At 42.1% G+C, this 23,255-nt stretch overlaps 6 protein-coding genes across 6 annotated transcripts; 3 read left to right on the forward strand and 3 right to left on the reverse strand.

The window, feature by feature from the left end:
* Nucleotides 1-288: 288 nt before the first annotated feature.
* On the forward strand, nucleotides 289-1,188 carry LOC107192683 (PAXIP1-associated glutamate-rich protein 1). The gene is made up of 3 exons (XM_015582003.1): nucleotides 289-544; nucleotides 641-801; nucleotides 949-1,188. The coding sequence occupies exons 1-3, from the start codon at nucleotides 476-478 to the stop codon at nucleotides 1,166-1,168; spliced, it is 450 nt and encodes a 149-aa protein (XP_015437489.1). The 5' UTR covers nucleotides 289-475; the 3' UTR covers nucleotides 1,169-1,188.
* A 168-nt stretch (nucleotides 1,189-1,356) lies between these two features.
* LOC107192665 (protein I'm not dead yet-like) lies at nucleotides 1,357-3,732 on the reverse strand. The gene is made up of 7 exons (XM_015581980.1): nucleotides 3,583-3,732; nucleotides 3,019-3,485; nucleotides 2,582-2,894; nucleotides 2,348-2,490; nucleotides 2,092-2,186; nucleotides 1,742-2,025; nucleotides 1,357-1,654 (listed from the first exon to the last, which is right to left on the reverse strand). Exons 1-7 carry the CDS (start codon nucleotides 3,730-3,732, stop codon nucleotides 1,367-1,369), a joined length of 1,740 nt encoding a protein of 579 aa, XP_015437466.1. The 3' UTR covers nucleotides 1,357-1,366.
* A 1,086-nt stretch (nucleotides 3,733-4,818) lies between these two features.
* On the forward strand, nucleotides 4,819-8,533 carry LOC107192696 (uncharacterized protein CG3556). The gene is made up of 7 exons (XM_015582017.1): nucleotides 4,819-4,841; nucleotides 5,815-5,940; nucleotides 6,153-6,393; nucleotides 6,491-6,738; nucleotides 6,862-7,272; nucleotides 7,619-8,197; nucleotides 8,386-8,533. Exons 2-7 carry the CDS (start codon nucleotides 5,835-5,837, stop codon nucleotides 8,445-8,447), a joined length of 1,647 nt encoding a protein of 548 aa, XP_015437503.1. The 5' UTR covers nucleotides 4,819-4,841; nucleotides 5,815-5,834; the 3' UTR covers nucleotides 8,448-8,533.
* A 3,314-nt stretch (nucleotides 8,534-11,847) lies between these two features.
* Nucleotides 11,848-15,075, forward strand: LOC107192685 (exocyst complex component 8). The gene is made up of 8 exons (XM_015582005.1): nucleotides 11,848-12,028; nucleotides 12,110-12,471; nucleotides 12,546-12,848; nucleotides 12,968-13,115; nucleotides 13,208-13,717; nucleotides 13,808-13,938; nucleotides 14,061-14,477; nucleotides 14,589-15,075. Exons 1-8 carry the CDS (start codon nucleotides 11,974-11,976, stop codon nucleotides 14,793-14,795), a joined length of 2,133 nt encoding a protein of 710 aa, XP_015437491.1. The 5' UTR covers nucleotides 11,848-11,973; the 3' UTR covers nucleotides 14,796-15,075.
* An 88-nt stretch (nucleotides 15,076-15,163) lies between these two features.
* Nucleotides 15,164-16,580, reverse strand: LOC107192666 (sperm-associated antigen 7 homolog). The gene is made up of 5 exons (XM_015581981.1): nucleotides 16,410-16,580; nucleotides 16,261-16,328; nucleotides 15,768-15,856; nucleotides 15,364-15,701; nucleotides 15,164-15,300 (listed from the first exon to the last, which is right to left on the reverse strand). The coding sequence occupies exons 1-5, from the start codon at nucleotides 16,486-16,488 to the stop codon at nucleotides 15,164-15,166; spliced, it is 711 nt and encodes a 236-aa protein (XP_015437467.1). The 5' UTR covers nucleotides 16,489-16,580.
* A 2,686-nt stretch (nucleotides 16,581-19,266) lies between these two features.
* Nucleotides 19,267-21,581, reverse strand: LOC107192686 (protein hairy-like). Its single transcript, XM_015582006.1, has 3 exons — nucleotides 21,267-21,581; nucleotides 20,774-21,001; nucleotides 19,267-20,624 (listed from the first exon to the last, which is right to left on the reverse strand). Exons 1-3 carry the CDS (start codon nucleotides 21,459-21,461, stop codon nucleotides 19,377-19,379), a joined length of 1,671 nt encoding a protein of 556 aa, XP_015437492.1. The 5' UTR covers nucleotides 21,462-21,581; the 3' UTR covers nucleotides 19,267-19,376.
* Nucleotides 21,582-23,255: the final 1,674 nt, after the last annotated feature.

Here is a 23,255-nt window from a genome sequence, read left to right on the forward strand (position 1 = left end):
ATATGTATGATATGTATGATATGTATGGTATGTATAAAAAAATTGCATGATACGCGTCCACCAAGTTGTTCGATTCTCTACACTCTACGAGTTCAATCGTTGTGTCATGCATAAGAAACGAACGGTAGGTAGATACACTTACTTAAACAGACGGGAATTTCACGCTTTTAATGCGCGGACATTTAACGCACGTTCAATTTAACCGCGTGTATTGAAGCGACATCTAAGAATAGCCAACCACATTCGGTGGCACGATGATTCACGGACAGTGTTTTCACTATACGTAATTCCCTCGGAGCACCTCAGAGGGAGGAAGCGTTTTTACCAGTTTTTACAAGATTGCGTCCAATTGCGTCGCGTTGTTGGTAGCAGTTGTGTGGTAGTGTCGGCGGAACGCGTTCGTCGGAAATATTTTAGCTGATTCAAGCTGATTTCAGCACTTGGCGGCAATTGCAGGCAATTGGGGATAACAACGATGGATCGCAGCGAGGAAGAATGGTCGGTAGATTGTTCAGACGACGAAAAGTACGAAACTGATGGAAAAGTAAGCCACGTAAACATAGTTTCTCATTTTATATTTAATTTTCCTATTCTTTTCTAAACTAGTTTTCCATTATTTTCTCATTTTACTCGTACGTAGAACGAATGGAGTCTGAAACCCAACGACATATTAACACTGATCGAAGCTCTCGAAGCTAACAACAGAGTTTTGGATCTAGAGTGGAAATGTCCAGGTAGGAGAGGTCCTTCTCCCATTCTTTCAAACAATCGACAACTGGATAGTGGCTCGCAGGAATACAAGTAAATTTTCAACAACGGCAATAAGTTATGCTTTTTTATTCCGTGCTTTTCATTAACTATCCCCTGCTATTTTTCTCTCCTTCTCGCCACCATCTTTTCTTCTCGTTTCTGATCCTTTTTTCATTTTACAATGTCTATTAATTTCAGAACGGAAGAAAAGTCTGATTTCGATTTCATGGATGAAATGTCGTCACCGCGATTGCCAGTTCGAAGAATAGGTGAAAGTACTCCAAAGGGGAGTGCTAAGAAAAAGACTGCCAGCTTTAATGGTGTACTTTCTACAATGTTACGGCATCGTAGATTGGAACAGCAAGAAATTAATCTTAGTCCAACAAAAAACGAATCTTCTGCCGCATCCAAGACGTAACGAATAAGTTTATCGTAAGCAGCTCTTCTCGTCGAAATCATTACAATCTTACAGTCAGAATTTGTAATATTCTTTGCTTTCGCGCGTAGTGGGAAAAACCGGAAAATTTGAATCGCATCAGTTTCGTCGTCGTATACGCGCGATAAATTGAACAAAATAACGTGTACAAAGTATGAAACGAAAGTTTTTTTTTTTTATTCAATCGCATGTAGAATTTGCGCCGGAATCATGAGCTTCAGAAGCCCACTCTGGAAAATCTCCAATAGAGTAAACCCAGTTACCCCAAGTAATGAAACAAATACTTTGAACAAATAATGAAAAAATAGCAGGGCCGCAACCTCCTATCATCATCGACTTGGTCGGTATCCGACCAACGATTGATACAATTGCGTTCGGTGGTGTACCGACTGGCAATCGAAAGGAATAGGAACACATTATTGTTGCCGGTACCATCAGATACATTGGGTGTATCTTCATTGCAACACACTGTATAGGAAACACGGTAAAAAATACGGCGTATACTCGTTAGCCGAACTACGGGATACTTAAAACTCTTTGTAAAATTCCACTTACCATTTGAGCTACAATCGGTAGAGTAATATTTGCGATACCGACGTTCGAAGTGAATTCCGTAATGGTACCAATAAATAGAGATACAAACAAGAGGATCAGCTGAGGTGGCAAGTATCGCAACGGTACGAGAGAGTTTCCGATTCTTTTCGCTAAACATGAAGCAATGCTACCTTTGGATATCGCAAATCCACCACCTAGAAGAAACATCAGACTCCAAGGCATTTTTCTTTGTATCACGTCCCATGTGATCAAACCTTCCGAAGAGTTTGTTGGCCTTTTCGCATCTATGAACGTAAACAGAATTGGTACTGTTTGATTTGTTAAGAAATTAGGGAAATTTTGCTACTCACGGTCACTGCTGTAATTATAAATGAAACTGGGATCTTTTGGAATGAAGAACATCAGGATGGAAACCAGTATAACAGGAGTCGAATCCTGGATGGTTCTGTTAATGGAATCCCGATTCGTTAGTTTAATAACAGGGGACATGAGACACGTTGCGAGTGTGTGTGTGTGTGTGTGCGCATATATTTCAAATCGAATTGTAAAACGAAGGAGAATATTAAAAGTTGAAAATATGATGAATGATAAAGAAAGATATTTAACATATTCGTTATTGCCTCGGACCACCCACGGACAAAGCCGGGCTTTCGGAATATCCAAAGCATGACGCATAATGCAAAAAGGCCGGCAACAGACAACTCGTGAAACGTAATACTGCCCAATTCCTTGTATCTTTCTTGTATAACCTGAATTGTGTACAGAATAACGTTACATATTAAAAATATTGAATAAAGGAGAGTCCTTGGATGGATTATAGACGTTAAAACTATCCGTTACTCGATTCGAAATTGCTTCACCTTCTTCGCCGATGGTCGCTAATTGTGCGTCCTTGCTGTTCGGTCGAAGATATCCCATGTATGCTATGCGAAGATAAATCCAAGTCAAGAAAGAATTTATCGCCATTTGAGGCATATTGGCGACCATCCACTGCGAGAAGTTAATGCCCTCAGCACCGGGAAATGTGTTTTCGAATATCCCCTTGAAAGTAAGGTTGGTGCCTGTGCCCACGAGTGTTCCCGTCCCGCCAAAAGTAGAACAGTACGCCGCAGCCAATAAATAGCCCGTTGTCACGTTCGTTGGCTGCTGTTCCCTAGTACGAACGATTAATGTAACATTATTTTTCTATTCTTTTGCGTACTCACGGTTCTTCTCCTGGTTTTTCCGGATCAACTGGCATCGTATCGAAGACTTTGCAGAATCCAGCCTATAATTGCGGATGGTAAAGAGAAGAGAAGAAAAAGTAACACGACGAATAGACGTAGAAAAGTTTTTGTGATCCATTAAAAGATCTGTTCGAAACCTGTTCCAGTTCGTTGAGTACCGCAAATATGATTGGTACCATCATGGCGGTAGCAGCGGTATTCGAGACCCACATGGATATGAACGTGGTGACGACGCAAAGACCGCCGAGCAGTTTCCCATGACTGCAGCCGACTGTTTTCATTACGCCGAGAGCGATTCTCAGGTGTAGATTGCTATGTTCGACGGCCACAGCGAGAATCAAGCCTCCGATGAAAACCATTATAGTGTCGTTCATGTAACAGCTGCAAGTTTCTGCCGTGCTTAATACACCTAACATTGGGTACAACACCACCGGGAGAAGAGCCGTGACTGCCGTAGGAAAACATTCGAGGATCCAATATCCAGCCATCAGTAATACGGTGTACGCGCATCGAACTTCCTGTTGTGAACATTGTCAAACAATTCTGAGCGCGAAATCCTCGCCAGTCGTAAATATCGCGTCGTGAATACGTGTGTACGTATACGTATGTAAGTACCGGTATGTTATAAATAAAAATGAATGGTGCCAAGAGAGCTGCCCAGGACACGGCAAATACTATTTTCCAATAAATTTTTAAAAATCGCCATGTTAACACCAGTTTATTGTCCGACGTTTCCTCGTTTTGATCTGCTCCTCTGGCGTTCATGTTTTTTCACATTCTCCGTGAATTTTCAACGTCCGAACTTTGTGAATTTTCCCGATCAATTCACAGGTCTTGGAAATCTGGCAAAAAAGAAATACGTGTAAATAACAACTGTTGCGATGGATCGGTTGCTTGTACACAGCTTGTACCGAGCATCGAGTTGTTTCTGCAAATGTTTGCATGTAAACACGCTCGAGAAGTTATGCACATACATTTCTGTAATTTCGTTAAAACATTTGAATTGTTCGATATTTCTTGAAATATCACGCGATGTCTTTTGTATGTACCTTCTATTCTGTCAGTTTACCAGAAAAAAAAAAGCGGTAACTTATTACATATACTATATACTATATAGTATGTACATACATTTACTTGTAATTTAATCTTATCGACAGTGTACATACTAGTAACAACTGGCGATCACATCTGTTGGTATTGGCACATTTTGGTTCGAGCATAAGTATTTCCGATATTTTCTTTCAATTAGATACATGTACATGCACGTGGGATAGAAAAAGTTTTCTAACGTTTATCCTGTAGATGTTTGTTAAGATGCGTAACAAACGTAGAGCAAGTTCTCGTTTATGCCGTGTCGATAACGTTTTGTACATTTTAATCTATCATCTATTATTCGATGGATCGTGCAATTTGATAATTGGATAAAGAGACAGGTCTGACGGGGAACGGGAAGAAGAATGCGAGTATTGAAAGAAACAAATGTTTACATATATACGTATATGTATACGTATAGAAACTACAGGAAGAAATTTTAGGCGGTGACAGTTCGATACCAGTGGAGCAAGACCGCCCCGACCATGTAAAAGCTGTCGTTGGCGCAGAGAACGGATTCGTTCGATTTCCAAAGAAACATCGTAGAGGGGGATGCGCCGCCGAGCCGAGTTACCCTCTTTAACGGGAGAAAGAGGGCGACCTCGAAGCCCTTCGCATCCCTTACGCTCGTCGCATTGGTCTCTTGGTGCCCGCGTCAGTTTCACCAACGATGGACTCGACTCGACGCGTTAGTAATTATTGGTACGTGTTGTTGTGCTAACAAAATCTACGCAACGAAACAAGCACAACGATTTTCACGAACAGCAAGTGAACGGTTAAAGGTATGTAGTGTATGTACGTGTGCATAATATACGTATTCCTGTATCAGTGTATGGAAATGCATCGTAAGAGGAAAAATGTTTTTTGATACAACGTGGATAGTTTTTGAGTAAATGAATATCGTTCCAGTGCCACGAGACCATACGGGAATAATTCTATGTACGTATGTATGTACAATATAATAGTAAGAGGTAAGAGCCACGTCGCGTCGGGTACATTGATTTTCCTAGACGTGTCTGATCTGCGTTACGCGTTCGCGTAGTCCCGGTTGTCACCGTAACCGCTGCCAGCCGCTGCGGTACTTGTCCAGTTTTTTTTCCTTACAGTGCTTTTAGCTTTGATAGGTTTTACGTGTACCTACAGGGAAAACAAGTCGTATCTATCGTATAAAATTTCGATAATAATCAAATCACGATAATTCACACATTGTATTTGTATGTGGAATGGAAAGAGACAAAGTGTACCGCGACGCGGTCATATAACATGTAGCTAGGGCGAAGGTTGTCGAGACGAATTGTTGACGATATGACGGTGGCTGTGTAGTTGCAGCCAGTTGCAACTTGCAACCCTGCTGCTGGCGGAAACGATGCAGGGCGTGGGTGATGTATGTATACAGAAGTAGAAAAGAGAAGAAGGAAACGCGACAGTATTGTAGAAAAGGAGAGCGCGCAGGTACACGTACATCTACCTATACATATGAGATATGTAGTTCGGCGGTAGTAAGTATAGGTACTATGTATACATATGTACGTGTACCGTGCGATGCTGCTTCCGAGGACGACGGGTGCTACGATATCGATCCCACGCAATATCGTGGTGTTGTTCCTAGTAGTGTTTCCGCAGGCGGTATCGAACGTAAGGTATCCTCGTGCCTCGTATATGTATACCGGTGATGCTTGCAACAATCCTTCTAATCGTATCTTTCCGATAAGATACGTTGCCGAACGTTTAGCATTTTATTCCGCTTCATTCCAGAGTACATCGTAGTATACTTTATGTGTATCGTCAAGACTTGGATAAAAATGTGGGGAAGAGTTAATATGGCAGCTCTGATGGCAGTTCTTTTCTCGGTATGCATCCTCGACTCGGTTCGTTGTGAAGGTATGTGAGCGATTTTGTTCAATGTGCTTCCGTTCTCCGGATATCTTACTTCTTTTTCGCGTTCTTCTTCTCTCTCTCTCTCTCTCTCTCTCTCTCTCTCGAAGAAGAAGAAGAAGAAGAAGAAGAAGAAGAAGAAGAAGAAGAAGTAGAACCAATGTATGTATTTCGAAAGTAACGCACAAGGTAGTCATTGTGGCGTTCGGATTTGATAGGAAGCATTGCCGAGGTTGGTTCAAACGACATAGAAGCGGAGAGTATCCTGGAACGTGGTACTGCGTGGCTGTGGAGTCAGCGCGACAAGGATGCCGGTTGGGGAAACGATACTCATCGAGTTTTGTTAGTTATACGATTGGGTAACCTGTCGCGAGAGGATAACGTCGCACCCGCGATACCTCTTGAATTACAACTGAGTAGCAAGCAAATGGAGCTGGAAATAGTGCTTCTACTCTGGAGGTAAAACAAACTTCTTTCCAGAAAATTTTGTATCCTGATCGAAATCATGATCACGAAGACTTGATGCGCGGGGTTACAAGTTACAATTACTTTTCAGGCACAGAGAAATTAATTTTTCTCCGGTGCGATTGGCGCGTTATACCCTAACATTAAACGCCATGTGTACGGATCCGAGAGAATTTCATGGCCACGATCTGATTGGAACGCTGCAACATCACGAACCACCCACCGACTATGAGTTTGCTCTTACAACTTTGGCGGCGTGTAACGCGCAAGCTCACGTACGAAAGCGAACGATACGTCGGTTACTGGATATCGCGAACGCTGCACAGGATCATAACGTTGGTGAGCAAGCACATACAGCGCGCCCCAATTAGGCCACCGAGTCCCCCCCGTGTCCGACGCAAACAGAATATCATTACTCATATCGTTACTTTTACCGACGACAATTTCTCCTTCCTTTTTCAGATACCGTCGCGATGGTGATCCTAGCATTGAAGTGTATCGTTCAGGATCACAGACACCGTAATCTTCATCATTTCGTGCGTAAACCGTCGATCGGTTTAGCGCAACAGCAAAGATTGGACGGTAGTTTCGGTGATTTACGAACAACGGCTCTGGTAATGCAAGCTCTCGAGGAAGCGGAAAACGAGCCCACGGATAACTGGAATCGATCCGCCGTTTTGGCATGGTTAACCAGCCAGCAACGAGCCGATGGTTCTTTCGGGGGTGACGTTCGCGCGACTGCCGAAGCACTTCTTGGCGTGACACCGCGCGGTTTGGCGAGCATCAGGACTCTCGATTGTGGTCAAGGACTCGCAGATACCTCACCACCGCGACTCACTACTACTGTCGGTAATGGTAACGTCAACAGTAATGGTGAGTCCCCCGAAAACGAGATGGCTGCCTCGAGAGATATGTCTAAGTACACTGACGTGCAAACTCGGCTTCCGCTAGGTGAAAAGAATCGCGCCAGGGAAAGGCCTCCTGCCACTTGGTAAATTTATTTCAAGGGAAATTAATTTCCTATAAATTTCACTAATTCCCGATACCAAGCGGTAGGAGGCCTTTCTCCTTCACCGCTTGTTCCCCTCTAGTGAAAGCCGAGTTTTGCACGTGGGTCTACGCATATTCTCGACGATGCCGTATCCTCGCGGTACCGAATTACCCGTGACGTATGCATACTATATTGCTTTGGTACTATCATTTCCGTATTTTCACGCAGAGCCAACAATTTCGAGTAATCATAGCGAAACGATCGCGTCAGCTACGGTTGGAAGCAACGGAAATCTAGCGAGTGTTGGGAATGGTGACGGTACGTCTGGAAATAATGGAAATAATGGGAATAATGGGAATAATGGGAATAATGGGAATAATGAGAATAACGGGAATAACGGGAATAACGGGAATAACGGCAACAACGGCAACAACGGCAACAGGGGAAACATCGTGGGGAATCTGTTCAACGCGAGTAATACGGATAACGGCATGATCGTTGGTACCACAGCGCCGATCATGGTGAATGTTTCTTACACTCTGTGGGTCGGCAGCAACGTGAACGAGACGTACAATTTGACGGTGAACGCTCCTAAAAACGAAACCTTTTACGAGGTAATGCTTCTTGCCGCAGAAATGTCACCGCATTTTCAGTTCATTGCATCGGAATGGCCGAATGGGCATTACGTCCACACGATAGCCGGCTATAAGGAGGAACCAATGTCCTATCACTACTGGCTGCTCTATCGACTCACTACACCGCCTGATCCGTCTATGCCACCGGGCAATCAACTGGTTGCCCCCGGAGGTACGTACTGCCGATCAATTTTCCCGCGTATTCGGCATACAAACGCACGCGCTCCTAGTACATACGAGTGTAATGTGTAATATGTATTATATCATACAATGTAGATAGTACCGGTCTATTAATCTCGCCGCGATTGCTCACTCGATATCGGTGCCTAGCATGCTCTGAAAACTGGATAAAACTTTCAGGTGTCGATGATCTGCAAATCAGCGAGGGCGAACATTATCTCTTCTGGTATAAGAAACTATAAAGAGCAACGAACCATCGACGTTTAATCGAAACAGTTTTGAAACATAGACGAAGAAAATATCGCGCGAGCGTAACCGAACAAACGGAGAGAGCAAAGAATAGAAATTCCTAGTTGCTCGCGAAACGAAAGCTCGCTCTATTCACTGCCATCGCTAAGCGTGTACGAAAACGACGTTGCACGACATTTTCCAGGAATAATTCCGTACGGATTCCTCGTATGTCGAGTTCTTTGGGAAGATGCCGAACAAATAGAGCTCTGGCAGTGACAGTTCTCGATCTCTGCTCTAATAGAGTCACCACCGATTCGCCGATTCGCCGATTCGCCGATTCGCCGATTCGCCGAATCGGTAATACGCGAAATCTAAACAATTTTACGTATTACGATACCGGTGGACTGACACGCATGGCGATGGAACGAATGCCATGCGTATCGTATGTAACTTAAGCTAAAAGCATAACATTTTCTATGAAACTGCAATGCACAACCACGTTGTACCTATTTACATACATAATATGGTGATATCGCATCGATTAACAACCTATCAATTGATATGATATTTAATAAATCCCACATCCATACGTATTAGCAACTTAACCTACTCCATAATCTCTTGCTACGCGTATATTGCTTTACAATGATGATCGATCGTTTGCGCTACGAGAAACAGTTCAGCTTGCCAAGATACGTACATATTTGCAAAATTTTTCCGGAATAGGTAATACGTTTCGATCGATGATTTTTCATAATTTGTCTAACGTCGCCATGTATATATTTTCCGTTGTCACTTTAAACTAATAAAGTGTAAAATTATAAATGATATTTGGTACAATATTCCTTCGAGCGTCGGTTCTTGACAGGTGTTGAACGATAAATTCATCTGTCCGGATAACACTGAAACATTAACTTTCACAGTCGAAAGTAGAAGATTCTTTTAAAAACATTCTCGTATGGGTCCATGTGTAGTTAACGCCTTTTCACTTAACAGGACTATTCTACTTGTTAAGAATTCTACTTGTCGAAGCTAACACGAAAATCCCAAAGAATGATGAAATTGCGTTTAGTAATTGTTGAAAATACAGACGAAATACGTTCGGCGCGTGGTTTTGCAATCATTTTTTCGAAAATAATTTTTCCAGAACATCCAATGCGAATCGTTGGACGTCATCAAGGATCTAACTACTAGCTAAAATCCACAAGAGTTTATCGAAAACCGTCTAATGGGATTGTCAAATGAAAACAATGAATCAGTGAATAACTATCGCCCACACAACACAATTACTGGTTCCCAGCCGCTAGAAAGTACTAATCTACGTTCCTAAAACTTCGAATTTAATGCGTCACGAGGAAAAATGTTGTCCGTTCAGCGGTATAAATGCGACCGAAGTCTGTTGCACTTCGGGTTGCCGCGCCCTAAGGGGCTGCTGTCATACAACCATAACTAATTTGATTAATTCTGGGGTTCTGCACTATTGGGTCCATGCATTAAGTCTTAAGGAACAATTTCAGACTAATAACGTTCATTTTAAGCGCTTAATTACTGAGATATTCGCATTTTTCCATCACTATGAATTTACACTCACCTGTCGGTATCATTTGGCTAGTAGATTGAGTGAATTTCCACGGGTGGCGCCACCGGTCAAACAAATAGTGGTATTCCGCAATTAAATGCGATTTTGACAGTGTTCTGGTTGTTTATTGTTATTATCAATAACAGTTGATTAATCTACGTACTTTCAGCTACAAATCGACTGCTTCAGCTAACCGAAAGCTGTCCGTATAACGATGTACGAGCTGTCCAAAGTGAACTAACCGGGGTACGCACGACGAGATACAGTGTCAACCGTTGCAAATAAAGTGTGATTTTAACAGTGTTCTGGTCGTTTATTGTTATTGCCACTGACAGGCGATTAATCTACGTTCTTTCAGCTACAAGTTGAGTGCTTGGCCAAGACGAATCAGCCGTTATAGGGTACTAATCTACACTCTTTAAACTTCGAATGTATTGCATGACGAAGAAAAGTGTTGCCTCTGTTTAGTGGTTATGTGATTGCAACAGGTTTCGATCGGATTTACACTGTTAAACGAGCATCAGTTTTCCTCGTCATGGATTACATTTGAAGTTTAAAGAAAGCAGATTAGTACTCTCTGGCAGGTGGGACCCAGTAATTACAAGAACATTGTTAAAATCTCAATTGTTTGCAACGGTTGACACTCTATCACGCGATGCGTACCCCGTTTAGTTCACTTTAAATAGCTCTTCCAACGTTCTATGGACAGGTTACGTCTTGATCAAGCATTCAGTTTGAAGCTAAAAGAACGTAGATTAATCTGCTGTCATTGAAAATAACAATAAACAACCAGAACGCTTATTGTTATTTTCAATAACAGGAGATTAATCTACGTTCTTTTAGCTTCAAACTGAATGCTTGATCAAGACGTAAATTGTCCATAGAACGTTGGAAAAGCTATTTAAAGTGAACTAAACGGGGTACGCATGATGAGATACAGTGCCAACCGTTGCAAATAAATGTGATTATAACAATGTTCTTGTAATTACTGGTTCCTAGCTGCTAGAAAGTACTAATCTACGTTCTTAAAACTTTGAATTTAATGCGTGACAAAGAAAAATGATGCCCGTTTTCACAAGTACTAGTTTCTAACTTCGTTCATAAAAATACAAATTCCAAAAACTTCTCGCGCCACACGTCTAGGGAAGTTCTGTCCAGAACTTACGCACAAAACGTAATTAAAATCATTTAAATAAAATAATTATTATTTCATATTTCTCATAAATACTAAATTTCCCAACAAATCGAGATGTTTTAAAATGGAAATAGGACGTCGTCGCCCCAGAAATGTGAGCCGAAAGAATACATTGGATGAAATATCTACTTCTATACCTCGTCTGCGGTGGTACTATCAAAGAATCCAGGCATTGTATAAATTGTCATTCGAAAAGAGTTCAGTGATTTCTGGAAGATCTATAAAAATAAATTAAAAGTACCCTCTATCGACGTGACTACGATACTAATTCAGGAATGATTAATTCGTTTAGCATAGATAGCGCCAGTGATCTTTTCGATCATTTCATCGCGAATAAGAGAAATTTCAATATAAAATAGTGTGAGTTTCCAAAGTCATTAATTATAACCAGATAAGGACATTCCTATATCTTTAACCGGTGGCACTCTCAATTATCTATGTATGCATACTACGTATGTATGTACTGTGTGACATCCCACGGTCATGTAAAGATTTACATCATGTGACATCCTACGGTGGTTAACGACATCGTACAGTTCCAAGTATTACTAATATGTACTAAGCATTCTAAGTTCCGATTCCATCGACAACATGGTTCATGCTTGTTATCTATTAGTCATCTATTGTGGTTGATAATTGCTGACTGCAGGCTGGGAGATAGCAGTGGTGGATAGCAGATAGTGGCAGATAGCTGCTACAGTTGTCAGTCTGAGAAATGATACGTCAATTTAACGGTAAATAGCAAAAACATATTTATTATGCAATGGCCGATAGTTTAGCAAAAGTGTTTGCAACCGAAGATTTTAATCCAGACAAATGTGAGTATGCTGTCGCGAAAATATGTAAATAAATCGAGTACGAAACGTGCCGACTGTTTGACATTTTTCTTTTTCTTTTAGTTGTGAAAGAATTGAGCGCACAATGCGTCGGTGCCGACGAATTGAGGCAACAACGAGTAAAGATTCAAGAGCTTTCGAACAATACTTCTGCCCAACTAAAACGTAACGTTTATCAAAATTACATGCAGTTCATAGAAACAGCCAAAGAAATCTCGCATCTAGAAAGCGAAATGTATCAGTTGTCACAATTGTTAAGCGAACAGCGTTCTTTGTTAAGTACATTAGGGTCCACCAGGACTACGGGTGTTATTTTTGAGGATTTGTCAGACTCTCAAGAAGAAGGTGCCAATGAATTTGCATCCAAGGAAGAGGAACAAAAAGAAAAACTAATGCAATTGCTTGAAACTGTCGAAGGTGCGATGGTGAGTCGATGGGTCTTTTTAATTCCTTCGTGTAAAAACATCTAATAATCTGTGGTTGTCGATTTGCTTTCTAGAGTTTAGCGGAAACACCTGGACGTATGTGTTTGCACGAAGGTTCTTTACTCGAATTGGATCCATTGGAAGGAACACCGCTAAAAAGGATCCATGCGTATTTGTTTAATGACATTTTAATGATCGCTTCTTGGTTGGCGAATGGCAACAAAAGAGGACCACCCAGATACAAAATGCAAGCGGTTTATAATCTTGAAAGTCTAGCTGTGGTTAACGTAAGGGATCTAGGAACGGTGAAACTGGCGTTTAAGCTTTTAGCATTTTCCGATACAAGAGTATTTCAATGCGCGACCGCAACGAGTAAAGTTAGTATATTATAAGGCGAAACGTGTAATATTTGTGTAAAATTCAGGAAAACAGAGTACGCATAATAGCGTGTCTTTTATATATATATATATATATATGTATATACATACACATATAGAAAGAGTGGCTGGATAAATGCGAGCAAGCAAAGAAAATGAAACTGACCGAAGATAATCCAAGCGTAGATGCCCGATGCACCGATGAAAGATCCAAAGAGGAGAAAATAGCACCATCTCGGTCGATGTCGCTCGATTCGAATACCCTGGGTATACCCATGATTGTTATCTCTAACTTCGTAACGGCGAATGGAATTGAGGTAAATTAAATTGAATTATATCATTCAGTTGTTTTTTTCTAGGTATGGATGACGTAGACTCGGAATTGTACGAACCACCGCCCGAATGGATGTTAGAAGTTGCAGAAGACTTGGATTCCTGCATAGCTCAACGACATTTCGAAGAAGCTTACAGTCTGTTGGAGAAAGCAAAAGCGTATTTAAAGGATGCACAGACAACCTCGGTTTTACTCGATATACAATCCAAAGTAAACGACAGGGGACGTTCTCTGGTCGATGTATTAACGAAAGAACTTGAATTAAGCGCTGAAGCGAAATCGCTTCAAGGCGGTGGTTTAAGAAGCGCACGACGCGTAGTGAAGCTGTTGATACAACTAAACAGAAGCGCCCAAGCCTGTCAATTGTATTTGCGGTTGTGCAGCGCCGTGCTAAAGGCACGTTTAAAAAGAGTGAAAAGAGAAGGAGCTGTTGCACCTTACGCGAAGCAACTTAGTGCGATAGCCTTTAGCAACATTGTGGAAATTGCTAAAGAATTTCTGAAACTTTTCCCACAATCTACAAATTGTATATCTGGTAATTGAAAGACTATCTATCCGGTTGAAAGATGTTGGAAATATTCCCTTCGCTTTTACAGACTTTCCTTCTTTTTTTGCACGATTTTAGGTTTGGTGGTGTGGTGTAGTCAAGAAGTTAAACACCTGACGACGCAGTTGATTAAACAACTTTTTGTTCCTCAAGTGTCGTTGAGCACGTTGGTAGAGTGTATAGTTTCCGTTCGAAGTCACTGCGATCAGGTACAGAATAGTCTTTGTCGTGTTTCTTTTTGTTCTGTCTACACAATCGTTCGAAAAAAGTTTCATTTAAACGGTTCATTTTTAACGGTAACATTATTATTAAAGCAGTTTCACACTTTCAGTTGACGCAACTTGGAATGGATTTTCGGTATCAATTAGACGGTCAACTAAGATCACCGTTGACCAAAGCTATACAAGATTCTGGCGAAAAATACGTTGACACAGCGAAAGTACATATAGCCGAAGACACTTGGCGACCGACCAATTTAGAAACGAACAAAAATGTTGAGAAATTATTATCCGAACTGGACGATCTCGGTATAACTGTGCCATCGTCTTACCTAACGAACGACCATTGGATAACATTAACCGAAAATACATTAGCTTTCTCGAAACTTTACATCAGTCTCTTAGAAGACTGCCTAAACGTTGCTACGCCGGAACTCATGGCTACGATCGACGGAGTTTTAGTATCTGTGATGCGAGCCCAAGTGCAGTATATTATTGTGTCACTTACAAATCCGAAATTAAAACAAGAGGTAAACAATTTTTTCTCGTTCTAACATTGGGATAATCATGCCCCCAGTTTATTAATCCCGAGACGTAAGTTTTATATAATCAATAGTTTCTTCTGTTCACGGTGAGTTTAGAAGCAGCTGGTTCACGATAATGCAGCTTACATTCGAGACGTTATAATTGTGCGAGGACTAGAGCTATATAAATCGACGACAAATCAAATCTTCAAGAAGTTACTGGCTTTAAAAGAGCAAATTGTATTCGACGCCTTATCTCCAACAAAACCCAAACCTGCTCCTAGAACTTCGGTACCAAAATATTTGACTACGGAATATATTTAACTATACAAATATATATGTACATAATGACATGAGAAAGAAAATAGTGAAACTGTAAGAAAAATATAGAACATTTCATTGATTCGCTGGGCACAACGAATGTATTATATTTTGTGTATATAAGTCGATTTGTTTTACCTTTTGGTAAATATACATGTACTAAGTTGAAAAAAAAACAACTTCTTTGTCGTTTCTTCTTACAGGTACTTATATAATACTAACTTGAAATAAATGAAACGGTTGAATGAACAACTGAATGGAAACACACGATATATCTTGCAAAATCATGTCGCGTTTAACACGAAACTGTTTAAAATTTTCAATTGATAGATATTATTAGATGTATATGCATTAAATATCATAATGTGACACTATTTTACCGTTTTATCTCTACTTTCTAAATTCGACGCTACTGCGTTTCCGTTTTCTTCTAATTTTCTTCTCTTCGCACGTATATCCGCCAGTGTCTGTTCTATGCTTCGTTGATCTTTCTTGTTTTCGCTTGGAACTAAAAGAAATTTCTCCATCAATACCAATTGTTCGTGAAACGAACGAATTAGTATACACTTACCGAACCCATAATTGCTATTGGCTTCTGTTTTCTTAGCTGCTTCTAGAGCAGCTTCTTTTCCTATTAAATGTTGATACTTATCCTTATAATAACTGTTCGGTACAAAGTTGTCTTTTCGTTTTTTGGCCTTTGCAGTTTCTACTTCTTCTTTGGCCCGCCTTTCTTTTTCTTCCGCGACCCGTCTAGCTATTTCTTCGTTCCATTCTTCTCCTCTACGCAATGCGTTCAATTGATCTTCCGATGGAGTGTGTTCTCTCTTAAAAATCATGATATGTCGATCGATACCCTCTTCGCCGAACGAATATGCCCAAACATTTGCCACTTCTGCAACATCGTGTCTACAACACGAAAACGTAATATCAATTATTCGGTACACAATTTAAATTGCAATCTTTTCTATGTACATTATGCTTCTATGAATTTGATCCATAGGGTGGAACTTGTACTCCTTTGTACTGTCGTCTTGAAGAAATGTGTTCACTTTTGTTTCTACCTAGTACAAAATATGTAAAAAGAGTAATGCATACTTAATAACTCTTTTTTTCTTAATTCAACACACTTTCGGGGGAAGAGACTTGCTACAGAGATTGTCGTGTTTCCATACATACGGCCGGTGACATGTCGCGTAAACTGCTGCCTACGGCCGGCGCCACCACTTTTCATTTTAGAGAAAAATGTTACAGAAGTACTTATTGTATATTTATAACAGGGTAAAAAAGTTCCGATGTCGCATCCGTATTTGCGAAAATGTCATCAGAGAGAGAGAGAGAGAGAGAGAGAGAGAGAGAGAGAAAGTGACAGAAGACAATCCCTGAGTCTGATTTTATAACAACTAATTTTAGTCGACCGCCCGATAGTGTGTTAACAAACGTAAGATAACAAATGAAAAATATTAACCTTCTCTCTGAAAACTTTCAATCTTTCGGCTTCTGCTCGTTGCTGCTTCTGATATTCCTCTTTCTGTTCTATGAAATAAAACGTAGTTCGTCCGTAAAATAAAGCTGAACGAAGGATTGACGATATATTTAGGTTAATTGGTAACTAACTTTTCATCAATGCCTTTTGTTTATCACTCACTGTGGGAGGTTTATCCATCGAATTCAAAATAGACCCTAGTAAATCCATAATTTTATCTAACGTTATCTTGACAATTATGTACCGCTATACCTGACTTCTTATGTTTCGAACCGTTCTTTACGAAAGAGACAAGAAATCTTTAAAATATCCCTTTGCACAAAGCATGTGTATATATAGGTACTACATATACATATATATGTATGTATGATGCGTATTCTCAGTTTGTAACCCACGCTACAAGCATCGACCAGCTTCGACTAAGGTGTGATCTATATGTGGTCTAAATCGTCTAAATTCTAAATAGTCACTAGATATCACTGCAATTTAGATTACGCTCGTTTCTCAGTTTCCGCGGACTATCTATATGATTCTACCAGTCTACTAACATAACGTTTAAATTTTAAAGATTCAAGATACGCGATAAATATTAGACCTGCAAATTGCAAATTGTTGAAAGTTATTAAATATTAGTTGCTGTTTTGAAAAAGTGGAAATCACTTCCGGATGATTCTGCATATAAATTTGAATAAAATTAAATTTCGAAGACAATGTATCTATATATATATATGACGGCGGTGTGATCTAGCGGTGAAAAGAAATATTAATTAACTAGTAACTTGGCCATTTGTCCGTAGATGGCGCCACAGATCCATTTGACCACTTCCATTACGTAGAAAAATAACGCAGCGGTGAGGGTTCTATAAATCGCCAGTGATACGGAACGGACTAAATAGATATTATGTACCACATGTATTATTAACTTACGCACAACTTATCTATACATATATGCAACGTGTAATAGCAGCGACCGTCCATTGGATACATAAGTGCAGAATGTCACAAGTGAACAATCTGACATTAGTCGAACAGGTGTTCGATGCGTGTTCCTTAATCATTTAATTTATTGGTGAGTCGAACCACGAGCATTACATATAACCATACGTACCTGTTTATCGTTGCGCACTGAAAAAATAAAACTGGTAATAATCGGCAATGATCAATGCGCAGTATTGATCTAGAGAAATTCAATATGCAATCTGACACCACTGGAAAATATATTTAATTCCAGCTGGCATGGTTTTTCTATATTACTCTAATACAGTTGCGGTAGCAGGGAGAGTTCTCATTATCCACTGGTGGTTGTTCGATCAGGCTGAACGTCCATTTTGATCATCCTTATTGTAAATAAATTTGTTTGATTCTGTGTGACTTGCTACGGTGTATGTACCTATTCGTGTTACCTACACATGTGTACCTTCTTTGGAAAAATCCAGAGTTTACATAGGTACGTATGTACATATTATGTACATGTACATAGTAAACATAGAGTCTAGCGCGCGTCTGCTGCTGGCATTGGCGTGTATTACTGGTGCAGAGATATAGGGGCAAGATCGGAATAGAATAGATTATAGATGAATTAAGAGAAAATTCGTAGGGGTCAAAGTGTGTTTCGTAAAAAGAAATCATTAAGTTCGATGGTTGACTGAACGTAATAGGTGGTTAAACTACTGCAAAACATACATACATACATACATACATACATACATACATACATACGTATAATATATGCTCTCACAAGATCTGACATTGTTGTTGGGCAAAAGTAAAGTCGAAACTATAATATCGTACTATGTATTATGACATTCTTTTCTTGTTTTGCCTCGTGTGACACACGATTCATAAATCATTCGTACGATTCACAGTCAATTGTGAATCTCGGTCCGAATGTGCGCGTACGTAGTAGGTATGTAGTATGTATGTACAAGGTTTATAGCTGGGAAAATCAAAGACACGTGGTCGTCTTCTCATTTTATACAATGTTTGCTCTAACATCGTGTCGTAAAGATCCCTTGGATATTTTACAACACGGTGAGAGTCATAAATGAATGGTACGTTTTTTACATTGCTCGTGTATCTATTTTACTCCCTTTTTTGTAACTGCAATTTACAGTGTATTTGCTTTCGATCGACATGGTTGTTGGTAATGTTGAAATATCCTGAAAACATATTACGCTTTTTTAGGGATTGAAAAATGAATCGAAAGCACGAGGTTAGAAGACAATGACAGAACCGAGAATAATCGAAGGGATTTGGGATAAGTATATGTATACCATGGTTCACGGTCAGTATGTACATACATACGTTTATATTATATATATTTGTAATATATTATAGGTATTTTGTTTTTATAAATATATTACATATATTTATAATATATTCAACGAATTCTAAGTACGTTGAACGAAGAACTCGAGCCTCGTGATACGTGTCTCTTTGAAAGAAATTCGTCATACATCCGATCGCAATCCTATCTTTCTCTCTACGCTATCTCGTACACGTATACACCTAGTTAACATCAAAATAAATCTATACTCATCAATATCTCCAATTTCGATCGGGTTTATGTACACGACGTCGGATAAACGCACTACACACAATACACTTTCGTAGTTAGCATTTTACATCATGTCCGATGTATAATGAATGGATGATACGCACGATGACCGCGCATCGTTACTTTCAAACACACACCTCGCGAGTAGGTAAAGTTCGTCCCAGCATCCTAAAGAGAAAAAGATCGAAGAGATTTTCACTATGTATCTGTTTATAATACGTAAACGTTCGTCGTTTCCTCTCGATAGGTACCTACTGTCGACAATGTCTCTCTTGGCCGTTCCGACATCGGACGAAACGTCGGAACGCAACGAACGAGATTGTTACGTTCCTCGAAACTTGAAGAGCAGAAAATTCGAGGAACACTTTGAATATGCTGAGCCAATTGTAACGACCGGAATTATTCATTCTGTCGACGATAACACTCCTCCGTTCGCGTGTTTTCTCAAGTTTCGCGTTCGTCGGTTCCCAGAATGAAACAAATTGGCGACAGATAAGTATTTACGAATTCATTGTTCACCAACGCTTTCATCACTCACGATTCACCAAGGCCTCCACATTCCTTCTTCGTCTCTTATAGGCTGTTGGGGTAGTGGAGACGGCGAAGGGATTCCTGTGACAAAGTCGTTACTGCTGGTATGACTGGACGGTCTGTCTTCGTGCGGAATTGTTCCTTCCGTGGATAATCGTGTCGTGAAATGTTGTTGTTGTTGTTGTTGAACATTGTGCTCTGCGTTATTAATAGTATCGGTTCTTCCCACAGTACTACCGAGTTTCAGTTTTTTGGAGGTAGTGGTAAAATCGAGCGGTTGTTCCGGTTGTTCGAGTCTTGGACTTTTGCTAGGCTTTGGACCGGGCATGATGTTCGTAGTAGTAAAGATAGAAACGGGGGCGGATGCGGAAACGGAAGCGGAGACGGAAGCGTTGGCGGACGTGGCGGTAGCGGTGCCGGTGACGGTGGTGCCGGCGGCGGCAGCGGCAGCCACGACGACCGCGGCAGCAGCAGCATTAGCGGCAACAGAAGTCGCATCCTGCCACTCGTGCACATCCTCGTGGGGTCTTTTCGCGAGTTTATCCGTGGCTTTGAGCAAAGACATATTAGTGGCAGCCCAAATGGCCGTGGGTGGATTTGGACCGATACTAATGCCGTTCGCAGCGGCGGCTGCTGCTAGTTGCACGTAATGACTAGGAAGCAGGAAAACAACCTGTCCGTCGGGTAATCTCGATGGTATCACTTGCACAACCGACAACATGTTCGAATTCTGTTGAGAACTGGAAGCCTGATGATCGATGATCGGTATGCCTGGGGGAGGTGGCGGTGGAGGAGGCGGTGGAGGTGGGGGTGGAGGTGGAGGTGGCGGGTGATGAAGAGAATCGAGACTACCGCCGGGATTAAGTTGACCAAAGGCAGAAGTTGGCCGGCTGTTCCCACTAGTACTGCTGCTGCTATTATTGTTGTTTTCGTCGCCCGCAATAGTACTACTATCCGGCCTGGCTGGCTCGACATCTGGAATCTCCGCTTTGATCAAGCCGGCCGGATTCAGAGCTGTACTGCAGTGTGCGGTCGATGGCACGTGATGCTCCAACGGACCGGGACTTCCCGCGCCCGTCACTCGATCCGTTACGCTTCCGGGACTGCTGCCTAATCCGCTATCCGGCCGCGAACCCAGATCCAAGTCCAATTCCGACACGCAACTATCCAAGTGCCGTAGTAATCTCTGTTTGACCGCAGGGTCCATCGGCGTTGTATTCCCGGTGATTATGTCCGGGGCATCGAGATATCGACTTACCTGCAGCATCAAAGTAAAATCAGACGCGTCTGCTGAACGGTATCGACTTTGTTTTGTCGCCGCTAGCTTCTCTTTCTCGTAATATCCAAACATGTACTTATTAAAAGCTCTTCCGATATTCTTCTATTTGTTTTTCGAATGAAACGTACCTCCCTCGAGCAATCTTGATAACCAGCCTTGTATCTCGATAAACCAGGCTGAGCAAGTGATCTTTGCCTTTGTAAATGACGAACTGTCAACTCTAAAATGTCAGCCTTCTCCAACTTGCTGTGCTTCGTATTCTCCAGTCGGGCACTGTCGAGGATAAGCGCTTTCAGCGCCGCCAACGACTGATTGATTCTCGCCCTCCGTCGCTTTTCCATTAGTGGTTTGTTAGCCTAGAAGGTGATAACGATGTAGTTAAACACGCATGTAGCCGCAAAGAGAATGCGTCGATGCGCGCGTGAAGGGTAGGTCTGAGGTAGTCTGGAACTTTGAGCCGCGTAAGCATTCGTTCTTTTTCTTTATCATTCAAGCTCAGCGCGAACGTTAACATTCTACACGAAAAGCTTTATACGAGTAATAGAACAATCGAATCGCATACAATTACAATTTAGAAATCCCGATGGTCAAAGCGGTAGAAAAAGACACGCGTTTACTCACTCGACGACCGTCCGAGTGTTTAGGGCTCGGGCTAAGACTAGGATTGGGACTGGCTGCCGGACTCGGTCCCTGATGCAGGTTCTGTTGAGATTGTTGATGATGCTGATGATGATGATGATGGTGGTGGTGATGTCTGTGATTGTTACCGGCCGATTTCTTCTCCTGATGCCTCAACGATTGAAGACGAGCGGTCATTTTAGCAGGCCACGTGGGCCCTCGGCTGTAGCGACAGGAATGGAAATGACGACGATGAGCACAGTAATCGTGAGAATGATAACACTAGAAATGGTAACAATGTCGTCGACGACGACGACGACGACGACGACGACGACGACGACGACGTCGACGACGACGACGTCGACGACAGCGGCAGCGTCGACGGCGTCGACGACAGCAACGGCGGCAGCGACGACGACGGCGGCGGCGACGACGGCGACGACGACGACGACGACGACGACGGCGACGACGGCGACGACGGCGACGACGGCGACGACGGCGACGACGGCGACGACGGCGACGACGACGACGACGACGACGACGACGACGACGACGACGACGACGACGACGACGACGACGACGACGACGACGACGACGACGACGCCGACGGTGATAACGACGGTGGCGGCGGCGGCGGCAAAGTGGATTTCAATGCCCAGAGTAACCGGCCTGACGGAGCTGAGACACTCAGCATTTCGCGTTCGAGACAGCTTCTACGTGTCGCACTAAGTTGGTGTGATTCCAAATTTTCGGTTTTACTCGACACTTACGAAGTATGCTCGATTAATGTTTAATTTTCGTTTTTCTATCTTGAACGAGGCAACATACGACATAGAATAAAGCCTCAATGCGAAGCGCCCCTTTGGATGCGCGCGTCCTGTCAGCTGGAACTTCTTCGTTGCGTCTTATTCTATACTTAAAGCAAGTGAACACGTTTTGCCCCACTGTGTATCGACTTTGAGATGGAAGCGCGCGCTTTCCACGCGGTCTCTCCACGCGACGCAATCAATCAACTTCCAACTATGAAGTTACCGAGTTTTCACTCAACTTTGGGATATAACACATCCAGGCAGCAAGCCCATCGTCACGTGGTTCATCACTCATATCACTCATAATCACAAATTAAATGCCTGTTGTTTAAGACACGCGTTTGAACATGCTATTCATTTTGTCGTCGAAGAAAATTTTCCGGGATGCACTCATGGTATCGGTAACTCTAAAAGATGCAGAGACACACGAAAGACCAAGGACATTTCTTCGGTAACATCCTTCCGTTGCATGCATTCAAGTTGAACGCTCGTGACAGTAAACTGTAATCCTAAAAATGATGATTTTTCTCTAATCGGTTTTCACGATGTGTGTGTGAAAACAAGCGATACTGACGGTCGGCTTTAATCGAACTTGTTTTCCTTCTATCCTCTAGGCTAGGGCTAGGGTTTACGTCTGAGTATTATCGCCCACGTCCTCGTTCGACGAACGACGGTGACGGACTGCGAGTCGACCAGCGGTAGCTGGCGGCTCTTCGCAGAGATTCGCGCGTGTGTGAGTCGTAGGCGAGAAGCCGGGGCCGCGCGGAGGATCGCGCCGCGGTTGGTCGTGCGTGAGGCGGGGGTCGGTTGGTGGCTGCTTGCCAGAACCGCTGCCGTCAAGAGGCCTAGAGGGAGGATGAGGTTCGCTTGCCCGCTCACGCGCGCCCTTGCCTCGGGCTACGCGGGGCTACGTGTGCTTTTCTCTCCTTCCTTTCAATGTGTGTGTATACTCGTATGCGTGTCCGTCATTCCCAGCGAGTAGTAACTAGCAAGTTGCACGCGACCTACCTTGATCTCTTTTTTCTTTCTTTCACAGTGACGATTTATCGCTCAACTAAGGATGCGTTGCCTAAGCAGAAAACGATTTAAGTAGCCGCTACGCAGTTCCTACCGAGAGAACCCCGTTCCACCATAAGGCCAGACGTTTGTTACGATCAGCTACGAACCCCAAAAATTTCATCGC

Source organism: Dufourea novaeangliae, unplaced genomic scaffold (genome assembly GCF_001272555.1).
Source record: "Dufourea novaeangliae isolate 0120121106 unplaced genomic scaffold, ASM127255v1 scaffold392, whole genome shotgun sequence".
NCBI lineage: Eukaryota > Metazoa > Arthropoda > Insecta > Hymenoptera > Halictidae > Dufourea > Dufourea novaeangliae.

Coding starts and splice junctions, on each gene's coding strand:
- LOC107192683 (XM_015582003.1), top strand. CDS start 476: ATGGATCGCAGCGAGGAAGAATGGTCGGTAGATTGTTCAGACGACGAA. Junction 545..640: donor AGTACGAAACTGATGGAAAA/GTAAGCCACGTA, acceptor ACTCGTACGTAG/AACGAATGGAGTCTGAAACC. Junction 802..948: donor AGTGGCTCGCAGGAATACAA/GTAAATTTTCAA, acceptor TATTAATTTCAG/AACGGAAGAAAAGTCTGATT.
- LOC107192665 (XM_015581980.1), bottom strand. CDS start 3,732: ATGAACGCCAGAGGAGCAGATCAAAACGAGGAAACGTCGGACAATAAA. Junction 3,486..3,582: donor TTTTTATTTATAACATACCG/GTACTTACATAC, acceptor TGTTCACAACAG/GAAGTTCGATGCGCGTACAC. Junction 2,187..2,347: donor TCCGAGGCAATAACGAATAT/GTTAAATATCTT, acceptor TTCCATTAACAG/AACCATCCAGGATTCGACTC.
- LOC107192696 (XM_015582017.1), top strand. CDS start 5,835: ATGTGTATCGTCAAGACTTGGATAAAAATGTGGGGAAGAGTTAATATG. Junction 6,739..6,861: donor TGCACAGGATCATAACGTTG/GTGAGCAAGCAC, acceptor TTCCTTTTTCAG/ATACCGTCGCGATGGTGATC. Junction 8,198..8,385: donor TCAACTGGTTGCCCCCGGAG/GTACGTACTGCC, acceptor TAAAACTTTCAG/GTGTCGATGATCTGCAAATC.
- LOC107192685 (XM_015582005.1), top strand. CDS start 11,974: ATGGCCGATAGTTTAGCAAAAGTGTTTGCAACCGAAGATTTTAATCCA. Junction 12,029..12,109: donor AGATTTTAATCCAGACAAAT/GTGAGTATGCTG, acceptor TTTTTCTTTTAG/TTGTGAAAGAATTGAGCGCA. Junction 12,472..12,545: donor AAACTGTCGAAGGTGCGATG/GTGAGTCGATGG, acceptor TTTGCTTTCTAG/AGTTTAGCGGAAACACCTGG.
- LOC107192666 (XM_015581981.1), bottom strand. CDS start 16,488: ATGGATTTACTAGGGTCTATTTTGAATTCGATGGATAAACCTCCCACA. Junction 16,329..16,409: donor ACAAAAGGCATTGATGAAAA/GTTAGTTACCAA, acceptor TTTATTTCATAG/AACAGAAAGAGGAATATCAG. Junction 15,857..16,260: donor TGAAAGTTTTCAGAGAGAAG/GTTAATATTTTT, acceptor ATTTTGTACTAG/GTAGAAACAAAAGTGAACAC.
- LOC107192686 (XM_015582006.1), bottom strand. CDS start 21,461: ATGACCGCTCGTCTTCAATCGTTGAGGCATCAGGAGAAGAAATCGGCC. Junction 21,002..21,266: donor AACACTCGGACGGTCGTCGA/GTGAGTAAACGC, acceptor ATCACCTTCTAG/GCTAACAAACCACTAATGGA. Junction 20,625..20,773: donor ATCAAGATTGCTCGAGGGAG/GTACGTTTCATT, acceptor TTGATGCTGCAG/GTAAGTCGATATCTCGATGC.